This window comes from Myotis nattereri, assembly GCF_964212035.1.
Source record: "Myotis nattereri genome assembly, chromosome: 18".
NCBI lineage: Eukaryota > Metazoa > Chordata > Mammalia > Chiroptera > Vespertilionidae > Myotis > Myotis nattereri.
Genome location: NC_138093.1, coordinates 25,544,450 through 25,558,691, shown reverse-complemented (window position 1 = coordinate 25,558,691; position 14,242 = coordinate 25,544,450). Strand labels below are relative to the sequence as shown.

The 14,242-nt window shown below is 38.7% G+C and overlaps 1 protein-coding gene across 1 annotated transcript in view; it reads left to right on the top strand.

The window, feature by feature from the left end:
- Positions 1-14,242, top strand: part of EDEM3 (ER degradation enhancing alpha-mannosidase like protein 3) — a 61,127-nt gene that overhangs the window by 38,225 nt on the left and 8,660 nt on the right. The window contains exons 14-19 of the mRNA XM_081113219.1: positions 2,748-2,913; positions 3,178-3,332; positions 4,201-4,354; positions 6,739-6,930; positions 8,781-8,946; positions 12,234-12,419. Coding sequence (XP_080969345.1) covers positions 2,748-2,913; positions 3,178-3,332; positions 4,201-4,354; positions 6,739-6,930; positions 8,781-8,946; positions 12,234-12,419 — 1,019 coding nt within the window. The remainder of the gene's footprint in view (positions 1-2,747; positions 2,914-3,177; positions 3,333-4,200; positions 4,355-6,738; positions 6,931-8,780; positions 8,947-12,233; positions 12,420-14,242) is intronic.

Here is a 14,242-nt window from a genome sequence, read left to right as displayed (position 1 = left end):
TATTCATCACTTTGAATATTTCTTGCCACTCCCTTCTGGCCTGCAAAGTTTCTGTTGAGAAATCAGCTGACAGTCGTATGGGTACTCCCTTGTAGGTAACTGAGTTTCTTTCTCTTGCTGCTTTTAAGATTCTCTCTTTGTCTTTTGCTCTTGGCATTTTAATTACGATGTGTCTTGGTGTGGTCCTCTTTGGATTCCTTTTGTTTGGGGTTCTCCGTGCTTCCTGGACTTGTAAGTCTATTTCTTTCACCAGGTAGGGGAAGTTTTCTGTCATTATTTCTTCAAATAGGTTTTCAATATCTTGCTCTCTCTCATCTTCTGGCACCCCTATAATTCTGATGTTGGTACGCTTGAAGCTGTCCCAGAGGCTCCTTACACTATCTTCGTATTTTTGGATTCTTTTTTCATTTTGCTTTTCCGGTTGGGTGTTTTTTGCTTCTTCGCATTTCAAATCTTTGACTTGATTCTTGCGATCCTCTGGTCTGCTGTTGGGAGTCTGTATAATATCCTCTATTTCAGTCAGTGTATGCTTAATTTCCAGTTGGTCCTTTATCATAACCTCGAGGGTCTGACTAGATTTCTTGAGGATTTCACTACATTTATTGGTGGTCTCACCAGTCTTTTCGAGGGTCTTACTAAATTTATTGGCGGCTTCTAGAAAGTTCTTGAAAAACCTTAATAGTGTGGTTTTGAACTCCATATCCAGTAGTTTGCTTTCCTCCATTTCTGTCATTTGTGTCCTGTTTCTTTGTCTCCACATTTTTTTATGCTTCCCTGTGTTGATAAAGTGGTTTTCTTTGCTAAGTGTCCTCTAGGGCCCAGTGGTTCAGCCTCCCCAATTACCTGAGGAGGACACTCTTGGTGCACCCCCTTGTGGTCTTTGTGCACAGTCTTGTTGTAGTTAAGCCTTGATTGTTTTAGGTATCACTGGGAGGAATTGACCTCCAGGCCAATGGGCTGTGAGAATCAGCTGTGTCTGCAGTGGGAGAAGAACTTCTGTGCTGGAGACACCCCTCTGGGGCAAGACTTGCTTCAATAGGGCTTTGGTGCTCACTGAGTCTGCCCCCTGAGTACGTCCTTTATGCTTCCACGGAGCTGCAAACTGGATGGTCCCACTCTGACCACTGGGCACACTCGCTCCTGGTTCTCTAGGGAGGTGCTAATCTAGCCTTTGCCTGAGGCTACTCAGTAAAAGCCTCTGTGCAGGGCTTGGGTGGGGCGGGTCTCACGGGATCAACAGGGCGGGGCTAGCAGTTATGGCTGCTTTCAGTCCTGCCCTCAGAGGCTCTGCTTCTCAATGTCCTGCTAATCGCTGCAAGCACTTCCGAGAGAAAGCTGCCCTCGAGTTCTGACCGATGCCAGACAGTCCCACTTCTCCCGTATGAGTCTGGGTCCCCAAAGACTCGCCCAGAACTGGAGCTCAGAGCCTGAGACTCCCTCCCAATTGCAAAAGACAACCGCGCCCTCAGCCGCCAGCCCGCTCCGTGTGCGCCTCTGTACCTTAGTATTTTACTTCCTCACCGCGCCTCCTCTGAGTCTCGGTAAGCTTTTCTCTTTCCTTCTAGTTGTAGAATTTCCACTCAGCCAGCCTTCCTGTGGTTCTGGATGATGTCTGTTCCGTCTTTTAGTTGTATTTTTGAAGTTGTTGTGTGAGGCAGCAAACTCAGGTGTTTACCTATGCCGCCATCTTGGTTTCTCTGCCAATTTTATTAAAACTTTTAAAAATTGCTTATTAAAACATTACAACATTAAGTAGTTTGTAAAGTCACATATTTCTATTCCCTTTATTTTTCATACTAGAGGCCCAGTGCATGAATTTGTGCGCCAGTGGGGTCTCTCAGCTTGGCCTGCGGGATCAGGCTGAAACCAGCTCTCCAACATCCCCGAGGGGTCCTGGATTGCAAGAGGGCACAGGCCAGGCTGAGGGACCCCAATGGTGCATGATCGGGGTGGCGGAGGGACATGGGAGGTTGGCCACCAGGGGAGGAATTGCAGGAGGGCTCCAGGGTGTGTCTGGCCCATCTCACCCGGTCTCGGTTGTCTAGACCCCAGCAGCAAGCTAACCTACCGGTTGGAGCGTCTGCCCCCTGTTGGTCAGTGCACATCATTGTGAGCAGTTGAGTGGCCTTAGCATATCATTAGCATATTATGCTTTGATTGGTTGAACAGCCAACCGGTCAGCCGGACACTTAGCAGCATATTAGGCTTTTATTATATAGGATTCTCTTCTTGACTGGTATGTAAATATTTATAAAGTTATACTCCATGTGATTTTGTGTTGTACCTTTTTTCATGAAACTTTTTGTAAATGATTCCTTTACCTTTAATGCCTTCTTAAATTATCACTTAAATGGCTGCATAAAAACCCTTATCAAAATTGTATTACTTCATCCCCTTCAATTAATATAAATTAAGGATTACGTGGTTCTCAGCGTTACCTCCTGGCTGTTGGTTCTCTATAGAAGAAATGGAAAACCCTCGCTCCTTGGAGGGCCAGTAGGAAGGCTTAGTCTTCAGTATTGGCAAGATCTAGTGTACCTGTGTGGTAGGCAGCACACTAGTCTTTTTGTTTCTTTGGAAAATAATTGGTGAGTCAGTGCCATTACCACCAGGGGATAGATATAGTCTACAGTGCCTTGGACATCTAAGTTAGGGTAATATATCTATTGACCTGGACTCTGACTTTCAGATAGTTGGTATTAGGATATTTTTGTATTCTTAGATTTATTTGTAACCTCTTATTTTAGAATGGATTCTTTCTTCTTGGCTGAAATGTTTAAATATCTTTACCTGTTATTTGCGGATAAAGAAGATATTATTTTTGACATAGAAGATTACATATTCACAACAGAAGCTCATCTGTTACCTCTCTGGCTCTCTACTACAAATCAAAGCATCTCTAAGAAGAGCACAGTAGGTTATGTTTTTAAATCAAATGTCTTACTCTCTTATTTACTTTCCTGTGTTTGTTTTATTTTTCCAAGTGAAAAGTAACCCATGACTAAAATTCAGTAAATGTAGTATGGGAGGAGGAAAAGTACACTTGATGTTTTCTTATTTTGTTTTCTTTTACGGCATCCTATATACTTACATTTTATTTAAATTTTTCTTTGAACAAACTATAATGTTAAGTAAAAAAAAATGCTTTTATTCACATAACATTCTTTTATATTGTAGACTTCAGAATATATAGAACTGGATGACAGTAATTTTGATTGGACTTGTCCAAATACTCAGATTCTCTTCCCTAATGATCCATTGTATGCTCAGAGCATTCGTGAACCCTTGAAGAATGTGGTGGATAAGAGCTGTCCTAGAGGCGTCATCAGAGTGTAAGATGTCTTATTTTATATTTGTTAATATCAGAGTCATTCTTAGTAAATGAAGGAGAACAAAAGGGACATATAACAGTAGACATTCACTTAGACCAAAAATATTGCGGCATGTAGTTATTGCTGATTAAAATAAAATAAAAATGATTAGTAAAGTTAGATAGCAAATTTTATTCTGTGATGCCTTATTATTATGGAAATTTTCTATTTATCTTTTGTTTAATGAACTGAATAATAGTAGTCAATGGGCAGTTTTCAACTTGTGTAGCTCATTTATAGAATAGTTTCATCAAATATTTCCATATGTCTTATATATGTAGGAAGTATTTTTCCTTTTACCTGCAATGTGTGTAGTGCAAATATAGATTTTATTTTTTGATAAGGTACTTATTCTTGGTTGTTAAATTTTTGCCTTAATGAGTTCATTTTCTTCTAAATACTTAAATTAGAAAGGCCATTACTAGGGAAATAAAAATAAATTTAAGTGAATGTTATAATTCACTGATATAACTATTGTTTTGCTTTTAAAATGGCAGTGAGAGAAATCTGGTTTTCAAGGAAGAAATCAGTAGTAACAAATCCCAACCCAACCTATTCTGTATTTTCAAATGGTTATAATTCTGTTGACTAATACTACCTTATTGATAATATACATGATTTTATAACTATAAAATATTATTTGAAAGCTATACCACTTACTAGTAACCTAAGTTATTTGGAGGAAAATGCCTATTTCTAGTTATTCCATTTTTACTAGTTCTAAAATTAGCAGTGTTGCAAATATCTAACATTATTCCTATTTGCTTTATGTTTTTCTCCAGTTCTGACTTGTAGTTTTTTAAGCCTTGCTTATAATTACTTTTAGCAGAGAGGAGAGTTTCAGGAGTGGATCTAGACCCCCGCTGAGAGCCAGAGATTTCATGGCCACTAACCCTGAGCATTTAGAAATCTTGAAGAAGATGGGGGTGAGTTTGATTCACCTCAAAGATGGGAGAGTCCAGTTGGTTCAACATGCAATCCAAGTAAGACATTGCTGTGTTAATTAGATGCAACTCTGCTCTTTTAGTCTCATAAGCTTTCATAAGATAATGACATTGGGCTTTTTAAAAACTTTAATGTATGGTTTAAAGTTAGAGATTCAAAATTTAAGGACTTGAAAATATGTTGGTAAGCCATCTAATTCAACCCTTCAGAGTATAGATCGATTAAATCACAAATAGGCTGGGCAATTTGCTTAAGTTAATAAAGGTAAATATAGGACTCAAGCCTAAGTTTTCTGTTTCTCAGTCCCTTGTCTTTCCACTGTTTTTATTTAGAGCATAATCTTAAATGATAATAATTAGTTTTAATATTTATATTTTACATTATTTTATTTTCCAAAGAGCTACTGAATCTAAGTATTTTATTCACTGTAGAAATCAAAATTTGCATTTATCTCTCTACTCCTAGAAAACATAACGTGTCTTTTGAGGAAATTTTTATTGATTTTTGCTTTAAAAGTTTTCATAACATGAGGTCTTTAAATTATTTCAACCTAGAGTCATAATCAGGTATCCCTAAATCTCAAATTCAAGCTTCCCACAACCTCACCTCCCCTCAGATTTCTATTTCATTTCTGTTCTTGCCACATCCATTCTTCCTTAAAGAATATTCTGCCTGTTTCCTTACGTTTCACCACCCTAACTCCTCAGCAGTGGGAGTGGCATCTCTAGTGGCATTGCTTTCACTTAGTCCACCAGTAACGTAGCTGTCACTCAGTGACCTCCTACTCCTAATGTGACTGAATTTTTCTCTAACAGTTGATTGTCCCCTATTTATTTATTTTTAATATTTTTAAAATTGGCTTTTAGAGAGAGGGGAAGAGAGAAACATCAGTGTGAGAGCAAGACATTGATCTGCTGTCTCCTGCACAACCCCCGCCAGGGGACTGAACTCACAACCCGGGCATGTGTCCTGACTGGGAATTGAACTGGCAACCTTTTGGTACATAGATGACGGACAACCAACTGAGCCACACTGGCCAGGGTTTGACAGCCCTGTTTTTAAATATATTTTTATTGATTTCAGAGAGGAAGGGAAAGGGAAAGATAGAAACATCAGTGAGAGAGAATCATTGTTTGGCTGCTTCCTGCATGCCCCACACTGGGGATCAAGCCCGCAACCTGGACATGTGCCCTGACTGGGAATCGAACTATGACCTCCTGGTTCATAGGTTGACGCTCAGCCATTAAGCCACACCGATTGGGCACAGCCCTGTTTTTAAAATGTATCCTTTTCTTGGCTTCCAGCATACATCTTTCCACTTCTCTGTTCATGCCTTTATAGCTCTCTTTCTGGGCAGAACCACTCAGTATAGGCACTACCAAAAGATCTGGTTCATTCACTTTTCTCTCTCTACTCTTCTTCAGCAATCTCATCTGTTTCTACAAGCTCAGCTGTCATCTTTGTACACTTGATTTCTTATACATATGTAACCCCGATTCCTAACTTCACTCTTAAACCCAGCTTTGATCTACCTGTCATGCATTTCTACATCTCGGCCTCAGTATGTGCAAATCTGAATTCTCTTCCTGCCTCCTCCTTATTCCAGCTCTCCTCCTCCTTGTTCTCCATCTCAGTAAACTCTGTCATCATACTCAAAGTCACCAAAATTAAGCCACCATAATTTCAGGATAGGCTTGAACTTCTATCTCCCAAATCCTCTCTGTCCTCTATCCTCTTAACTCCCATCAAGTCCCGTTGACTTTTCCTGTAAAGTGTCAGGAATCCATCTTTTTCTACTATTGTGAGGCATTCTTCAGCTTTTCCTTTCTAAAGATCCAATTCAGATGTCACTCTATTTTCCAGATCCACACTGGCAGAATTGTCATTTCCTTGTCCACTTTCCCACTTGAAAAATGTAATTATAGCTAATTTCACATGTCTCTCTCCTCTAGATACAAACTTCTTAAAGTAAAAAGTCTGTCTCCCCAGTGTCTAGTCAAGTGCTGGAATATAATAGTTGCCTGATAAATATGTTTTGAATTTAATCTGATTGTTGGTTCATAATTTCAAAGAAAGGAAGTTTGGATCAGGTATGGTGTTTATTTCTTAAAGGGGGAAACAGTGGAGAAGACAAGCAAAATGAGCATTTGATCATTGGGTGGAAGTCCAATTCTCAACTTGTATCAAAAAATGGTTTATAGAACAAACAGTGAATTAGCTATTGGTAAAAACTACAGATGTCATTTTCAGAAGTAATATTTTTTTAAGAAAAATCAGGCTATAAATATTTGGTAGGGACCAAAACTGAAAGGAGAAAATTTTAGAGTGGAAGACCAGTGCAATAGTATTAAAGTTCAATATTAAAAAAGAAAAGACAGTTAAATGTTTCCAGAAGGGATAAAATTATCTGTTTCTTTCCTAGGCTGCTAGTTCAATTGATGCTGAAGATGGGTTGAGGTTTATGCAGGAGATGATTGAATTGTCAAGTCAGCAACAGAAAGAACAGCAGCTACCTCCACGAGCTGTACAAATTGTTTCCCACCCATTTTTTGGCAGGGTAGTATTGACTGCTGGACCAGCTCAGTTTGGGCTAGATCTGTCTAAACATAAAGAGGTGTGTATGCTTACCATGTGCTTGCTGAAACTGAGTTAAAAATATTGTCTAATTTCTTAGTTTTTTTCCTATTTAGATTTAGTCTCTTTTCTAATTAAAAATTGACCTATTTTTAAATACTTATTAAAAATAAAAAACCTAAATTTTTTAAAAAACCTAAATATTCACTTTTCCAAAATAAAAGTTAAAAACATATCTTGTAAATTTTGAGTCATAATGTACATCTACAATATGTTTATAAAATTTTACTTAAAATATTGGTCATTTACTGTCCAATTTTTGGTCTCTAAATTAGTACCTTTATCTGAAATGATTTTCAGACTTTGTTTTGTTAATCCTCACCTGAGGATATTTTTCAACTGATTTTTAGGGAGAGTGGAAGAGAGAGGGAAAGATAAGAGAGAAACATCGATGCGAGAGAAACACATCGATTGGTTGCCTCCTGCACGAGCCTCGACCAGGGCGTGGGCCCAGGAGAAGTCTGCATCCAGGGGACATGCCCTTGACCAGCATCAAACCCGGGACCCTTTGGTCCACAGGCCGATGCTCTATCCACTGAGTCGAAACAGATTTTTTAACAACTGCTAGACCCTTTTTTTGAACCAAAATCTGACTTGGAGGCTTAAAGCCGAAGTGCCCAAGTGGCTGTGGAGAGCTGATGCTGAGCTTGCACTGAGCAGACATGGAAGACCACTGGGCTAGTTTTTCCTCAGGAAACAAAGACCTGCACAGTTGAAGAGTTCACAAGTTCATCAGACTAATTGGTGGCAGAGCTGGAACCAGAACCCAAGTATCCTGATAATCTAATGACAATGCTCTTTGAACTCTATTACCCCTAATTTAGACTAAATCTAGTGTGTATTTGAAAGCTTTGTCGGTTTATAGATTGACTCATCTATTCAGCAACTCTTTATTGAGTCCCTACTATATCTAGGCACTGTTTTAGGTGTTTACAATCTGTCAAGTTTACCAAACCAGTAAAAATTTACACCCTCCCTTGTCTAGTTTACATTCTAGAGTAGCAATTTTCAACTGGTGTGCTGCAAGAATTTTTAAAACATGCAGTATTTGACTATTTAGTCAGGAGCACTGACCTCTTTTCCCTTAGATTGTCAAATTAAAAAATGACAACAGCCAACACAACAATAGCTGTTCAGTGTGAATGAACCAAAATTATACTTAGTTCTTGTCAGATTGGCAAAAAATATATATATATATTTTGGTTGCCACAGAATTTTAGTAATTTATGCCATGGGATGAGAAAGGTTGAAAATCGCTGTTCTAGAGGAATATTAAAGCATCGTTACACTGAATATCTTTTAAAAAGTTTTTTGGTTCATTTAATTTTCTAGAAGAACTGCTTGCAGATTCATGTAGACTAAATCTATTTTTTTCCTCTTTCAAAAAATGTTTCTGGTTACCAATGATGGTTTTATAGTGGTTCCCAGCTGCTGTAAGCGTGCATATGGGTGTGTCATAAATCTGGCTACAGGCTCCAACTTTACTACTTATTAACATTGTGTCTTAGAGCAAATTACGTAACGTCTCAGTTTCCTTATATATAAAATGAATTATCTATATTTCATTCAAGGCTGTTATAAAGATCAGGTTTAGTAATTTATGTAAAAATGCTTTATAAACTGCAAAGCACAATAGAAAGAAATATTGATTGTGTACTGTGACATGCAAAATGTTCCAAACAAAATTTATTCCAAATATATATACTGGATATGTTACCATTAGTAAAGAAACAAGGTCTACCTAAAGCTTTATATATCAAATTTTATTTAATGACTAGATAGCGATTTGAGAAGATGAATGAATATTGAAGTCACTTTTATTTCTGACAGACAAGAGGATTTGTTGCAAGCAGTAAACCATATAATGGTTGCTCAGAGCTTACTAACCCCGAGGCAGTGATGGGAAAAATTGCTTTGCTACTAAGAGGACAGTGCATGTTTGCAGAAAAGGCACGCAACATCCAGAATGCTGGAGCCATCGGTGGCATTGTCATTGGTAAGTCATTCTCCACATCAGCATCATTCTGTTGACTAGAAGGAGGTAATTTTTAGGATTTTTTCCCCTTTTGTTTTCCAAAATTATATTAAAACGTTTTTTGTGTTTTTATTTCACTAGACAGCATAGTGAATAGGTAATCCAGTGGCTCTCTTAATAATTTCTGTAGGTCTCATATCTTTTTTGAAAGTCTAGATATGGGTTTCTGTATATTAATGCCAGAAAAGTACTTGTGGACAGGTGTGAAGGTGGGTAGAGGGGAGAGGTAAAGTCACCCAACACCATGAATAAGAAAATGTGCCCACAAGAGCCAAAGCCCTGTAAGGGCAAAACTTACATCCTGCCACCTCCAGTGAGAGCCGTTGAAAATGCCCATTCTGCCTCAAACATTCAGGCTTTGGAATCAGACATATAGAGGCGCACTTCTTGGCTCTGCCACAAAATCATGGTGTAATGTTGGCCCAGCTTTAGCGTATCTGTTTATTCAGTAGAATATTTTATTAGCTTCAGTGAAAGTGGTAATATCTTTTAGGTGATTATAAGGTTTAAAAATAATATATATAAAATTTCTTAGCATAATAGCTGACATATCATAGATACAAGCATTAGTTGCTGATAAATTTTTATCTCCTTAGGTCTTTCCCCTCTGAAATTACAAACTTTAAATAATTTCACTCATGCATTTCAACCAGTGTGCTTTGATTTTTTATTTTTTGTAGGAAATCATTTATATCATGACAAGCAGGCCAGGGAAAATATAATTTTTTCTATGCTTTAAGTAGGGAGGAATTTACATTTAGAAAGAACTAAAGACCTGAGGTCACATCCTAATTACACAGTTAGTTCTTCTGCATAGCTTCTCTCACAGGGGAAATCCATTTTGAATTTTTTCTTTCTAATTAGGATAGATTTCCTTTTTGAATTTAGGGTAAATAAAAGTAAGGCATTAAAAATATTAGGATTTATTTCAGTGAAAAAGTATTTATTATTCCTTTTGTTTATCCCTTGTGGGCACTCCAATGTTGATTTAATGAGTGTATAAATTCCATTAGTGAAGTAGTATTAGGAGAATGCTGCTTAATAACCTAAATCGGATGGCAAACGATAGCCTGCAGGCCCACTCTAGCTCCACGCCTGTTTCTGTAAAGCAGCTTTATTGGCACCCACCATGCCAGTATGTTTACATATTATCTGTGCTTGCTTTCAGTCTCAGGGGTGGAGTGAGTGGTTGCAACAGAGAACTGAAAAGCCTAAAATAGTCACTGTCTGACCAATTACATGAAAAGTTGCTGATGCCTGACTGAAATCATCTTTTTATCCTTGGCTATTTTCCACAGTTAGTTTTTTTTGGTTTTTTTTGAAGAATTTAATAGCTTGGCATCATTATCATTTTGAACATCTCTTACTGAGACTAAAAATATAAAATAGTGAAAATAAAGTCTGGAACATATGCAGAGTATTTTCGAGTTTCCCTGTTTTGTGATGAAGTCTCTAATTCCCATGTGCTCTCTACTCTGCAGTTTGTCAAGACTGACATTTTCTATTTGTTACAGAATCCTATACTGAGTTCTGTGGGTAAATAAATTAAGAGGCTATGATCCTTATTCTCAGAAAATTTAATTTTTGAAGGGAAACTTTCTTGTGTTGTAACTTCTTTCCCTTAAGTATTTTTTTTATTTCTGATGAGACATTTTGTTTGTTTTTCACTGGTTTTAATCCTATATAATAAAAGGCTAATATGCAAATCGACCAAATAGCAGAACGACCGGTCGCTATGATGCGCACTGACCTCCAGGGGGCAGACGCTTAATGCAGGAGCTGCTCCCTGGTGGTCTGTGTACTCCCACAGGGGGAGCGCTGCTCAGCCAGAATTTGGGCTCAATGGCTGGCGAGTGCAGTGGCCAAGGCAGGAGCCTCTCCTGCCTCTGAGGCAGTGCTAAGGACTCCTTGGGGGATGTCCACCTGCCTACTTCATCCTGCTCCCCTAAGCCAGCAGGCAGACATCCCCTAAGAGGTCCCAGACTGCGAGAGGGCGCAGGCCGGGCTGGGGGGCAGGCTTCCCCCCCCCACCCCCGTGCACTAATATTGTGCACTAGGCCTCTAGTTATATATAAATGATCAAATTAAAGCTTAGTTGTTTTTTATTGCAAGTACTAGAAGTACGGATTATCTTAGAAATCATTCAGCTGCAGAGACATTTATTTAAGCTAGTTTAAGAAGAGAGGTTTGTTTACTACGTGGAAATGGGTTATATATTTTCATTGAACCCAAGAGTAAGAAATAGAACTGAACATTCTGAGGAAGTGGAAGTGGGAGCTGAAAATCATCAGGAGCATGACAGCTCACGTTTTTCACATCTCTCTCTATCTCGGGGCCCTGGAGACATGGCAGAACTCTGCATTTCTTTGCAATTCTGCTTCATTCTCCAGCTTATCACCAGCCTGCTCCCTCTTTGCTCATCAGTTCTCAAGTGGCCATTCCCACTGCTAACTGAAACAATCTGTGTGCCACTTCCCCAGAGACACTGAGGGTCAGGAAGCCGTCCTTTGTTTAATCAGTTATTGCAAAGGGGAAGGGTCCTACATGGTATTCTCCACTTAGCAGGGCCTAGCAGAGAGAGTCCTCAGAGGAGGGACAGGCAGGTTCTCTAGGCAGACAGGCATGTGAGATTAGCGGTGCATAGTACTGGCATTGCCAGTAGAACAGTATTTAGCAGTCTACAGCTAGTATTTAACCTGTGTAAACTGACACCAGTGCTTGATCCTACTTATAGAGAAAAAACCGCTACAGTCATCATTATTCTTTGTGAATAGTATATAAAAAAGAATATGAATTTGTAATTTTGTAAAGGAAGATGATGCCATTAGAGGGAATTCTAGAGCACAATAAAATTTTATTTATAGTTCTATCTTTGTCATCCAACCAGGTCTTTGAATTTTTCAATTTCTAGGCTTTTTCATAAGCATATGAAATTTTTACTGTCCTAATTATAGACTTTTATATTATACTCTTTTCTTGTAATATTTTGGTTTTCCATGTGTTCTGCTAAGTAGAGTTCACAAATATAGATAGCAAGCACGTCAGTAAACTTCTTTGGGCATAGATCATTTTGCTTCTTCTGAATTATTTCCCAGGATAAATTTCTAGGAATAGAATTAGCGGGTCCAAAAAGTATGTTTGTTGTTTTTATGACTCTTGGTGCATAAAATCATTGCGGCCAACAGGTACAAAACAGTAGCAATTAGTAGGTAGACCTTTTTAATTGATATATTTGTGTTTGTGTCTAGATGACAATGAGGGAAGCAGCAGTGATACTGCCCCTCTGTTCCAGATGGCAGGTGACGGAAAGGACACAGATGACATCAAGATCCCCATGCTGTTCCTGTTCAGTAAAGAAGGAAGTATCATACTGGATGCTATCCGGGAATATGAGGAGGTGGAAGTGCTCCTTTCTGACAAAGCAAAAGATCGAGGTATGGATAAAATCATTTGTTTTACCGTAATGCAGTTCAGCATTAATTTTACTGGTTTTACAACAAAAGTGAGTGACAAGAAGTTATTTTTGGATTACTGGTAAAATAAGTACAATTTTTAAAAGATGATTTCCAAATATATTTTTCATTTGAAGAGTAGTAAAACATTTATTTGGCTTTGTTTGCCAAGTTAGGATATTTTTAGAACTGTATTTTAATATGTAATTTATAATTTTTGCTTTGATTCTGCCCAGTGATGATAATACAAGAGATTATATCCAGAGAGTCATTTTAATATCCACAGGTGTTCACTATTTAATTTCACTGATAATGCATCTTACATCTCTTTTATAAGGAGTAAAAAGAGATTGTGTAGATTGGTGTTGTATACAACATAATAGTAATTAGGTTTCACCAGCCACCTGTAGTCAGATGACCACAGTCGTAGTGAAGGCAGTAGAAATCCAGCATCTCCTCTCCACAGAGATCTGTTTATAGGTTACAAGAATTACAAATGGTGATGTCTGAAGAACAAGATGGCAAGCCCTGTTACTGCGTGAGATATCTCTTCCTCTCTAGGCCAAACGTTTGTGGGTAATTTGAAAGATCTTTGAAACCCAAATTACTGTATAAAGGCAATGCCTTACTGTTATTGTTTTATAGTTTCACACCCAGGAATAGCGGGGAAAGCGAACCATCCAACATAGACTGTGATCCTGTTTTGGTAGCAGTTTTTCTTATCCACCAGAGACACTTACAGAGAGAGCTATACTCCTCCCACCCCTCTTAAATGAATAAAGTTATATAATTTCTATGGGGTTGTTGAACCCCCTGGGATGTTTGTTACACACACACACACACACACACACACACACACATATACACGCACACACATACTAAGTAGCCAGATTATTATGACCATCTGATGTTTGTAGGCATATTAGCTATAATTTAGCACTGAAGTTGCTAAAGGGTCAGACCATTATAAATAGGGAAGCAGGTTGTTTACCACAACAGTAGAAGTGATGTTTTTCTGAAGATATGGGTAAACAATGCAATTTAACAGCCTTTGAATGTGGGACACACACACACACACTCTGAGTGGCCAGATTATTATGCCCACCCCATCAGTACTTTGTTGGGCCACCTTTTGCCTTCAGTGCTGCGACGATTCTTCTTGGCATTGACTCCACCAGATGTTGAAAGGTGATGCGAGGAATCTGGCACCATGCCTGATGAATAGCACTGTCCAGTTCTGTGAGATTTGATGGTTGTGGAACCAGCTGCCTGATGGCTCTTTTAACTTTGTCCCACAAATGCTCAATTGGATTGAGATCTGGTGATTGTGGGGGCCACCTAAGCAAGGTAATGTCTCCCTCATGTTCTTGAAACCACTCCTGCACAATATGAGCACCGTGGCATGGCACATTGTCTTGTTGGAAGAAGCCATCTCCATTGGGATACGCCATCAACATGATAGGCTAAACTTGATCAGCAACGATACTTAGGTATGTTGTGCTCTTCAGACGTTCCACACGAATTAAAGGGCCCAAATCATGCCCCAAACCATTAACACAGCCCTCACCAGCTTGAAGGGTTGTACTCATGCATGTGGGGTGCATGCTTTCTTGCTGTTTCCGCCAAATTCTCACTCTGCCATCTGCATGATGCAACTGGAAATGTGATTCATTGGACCACATGACTTTTTTCCAATGCTCGACTGTCCAATCCTTGTGTTCCTGTGCAAATTGGAGACGTTTTATCTTGGTAACTGCAGACAGCAAAGGTGTTCGAACAGGCCTTCGGCTTCCATATCCCATACG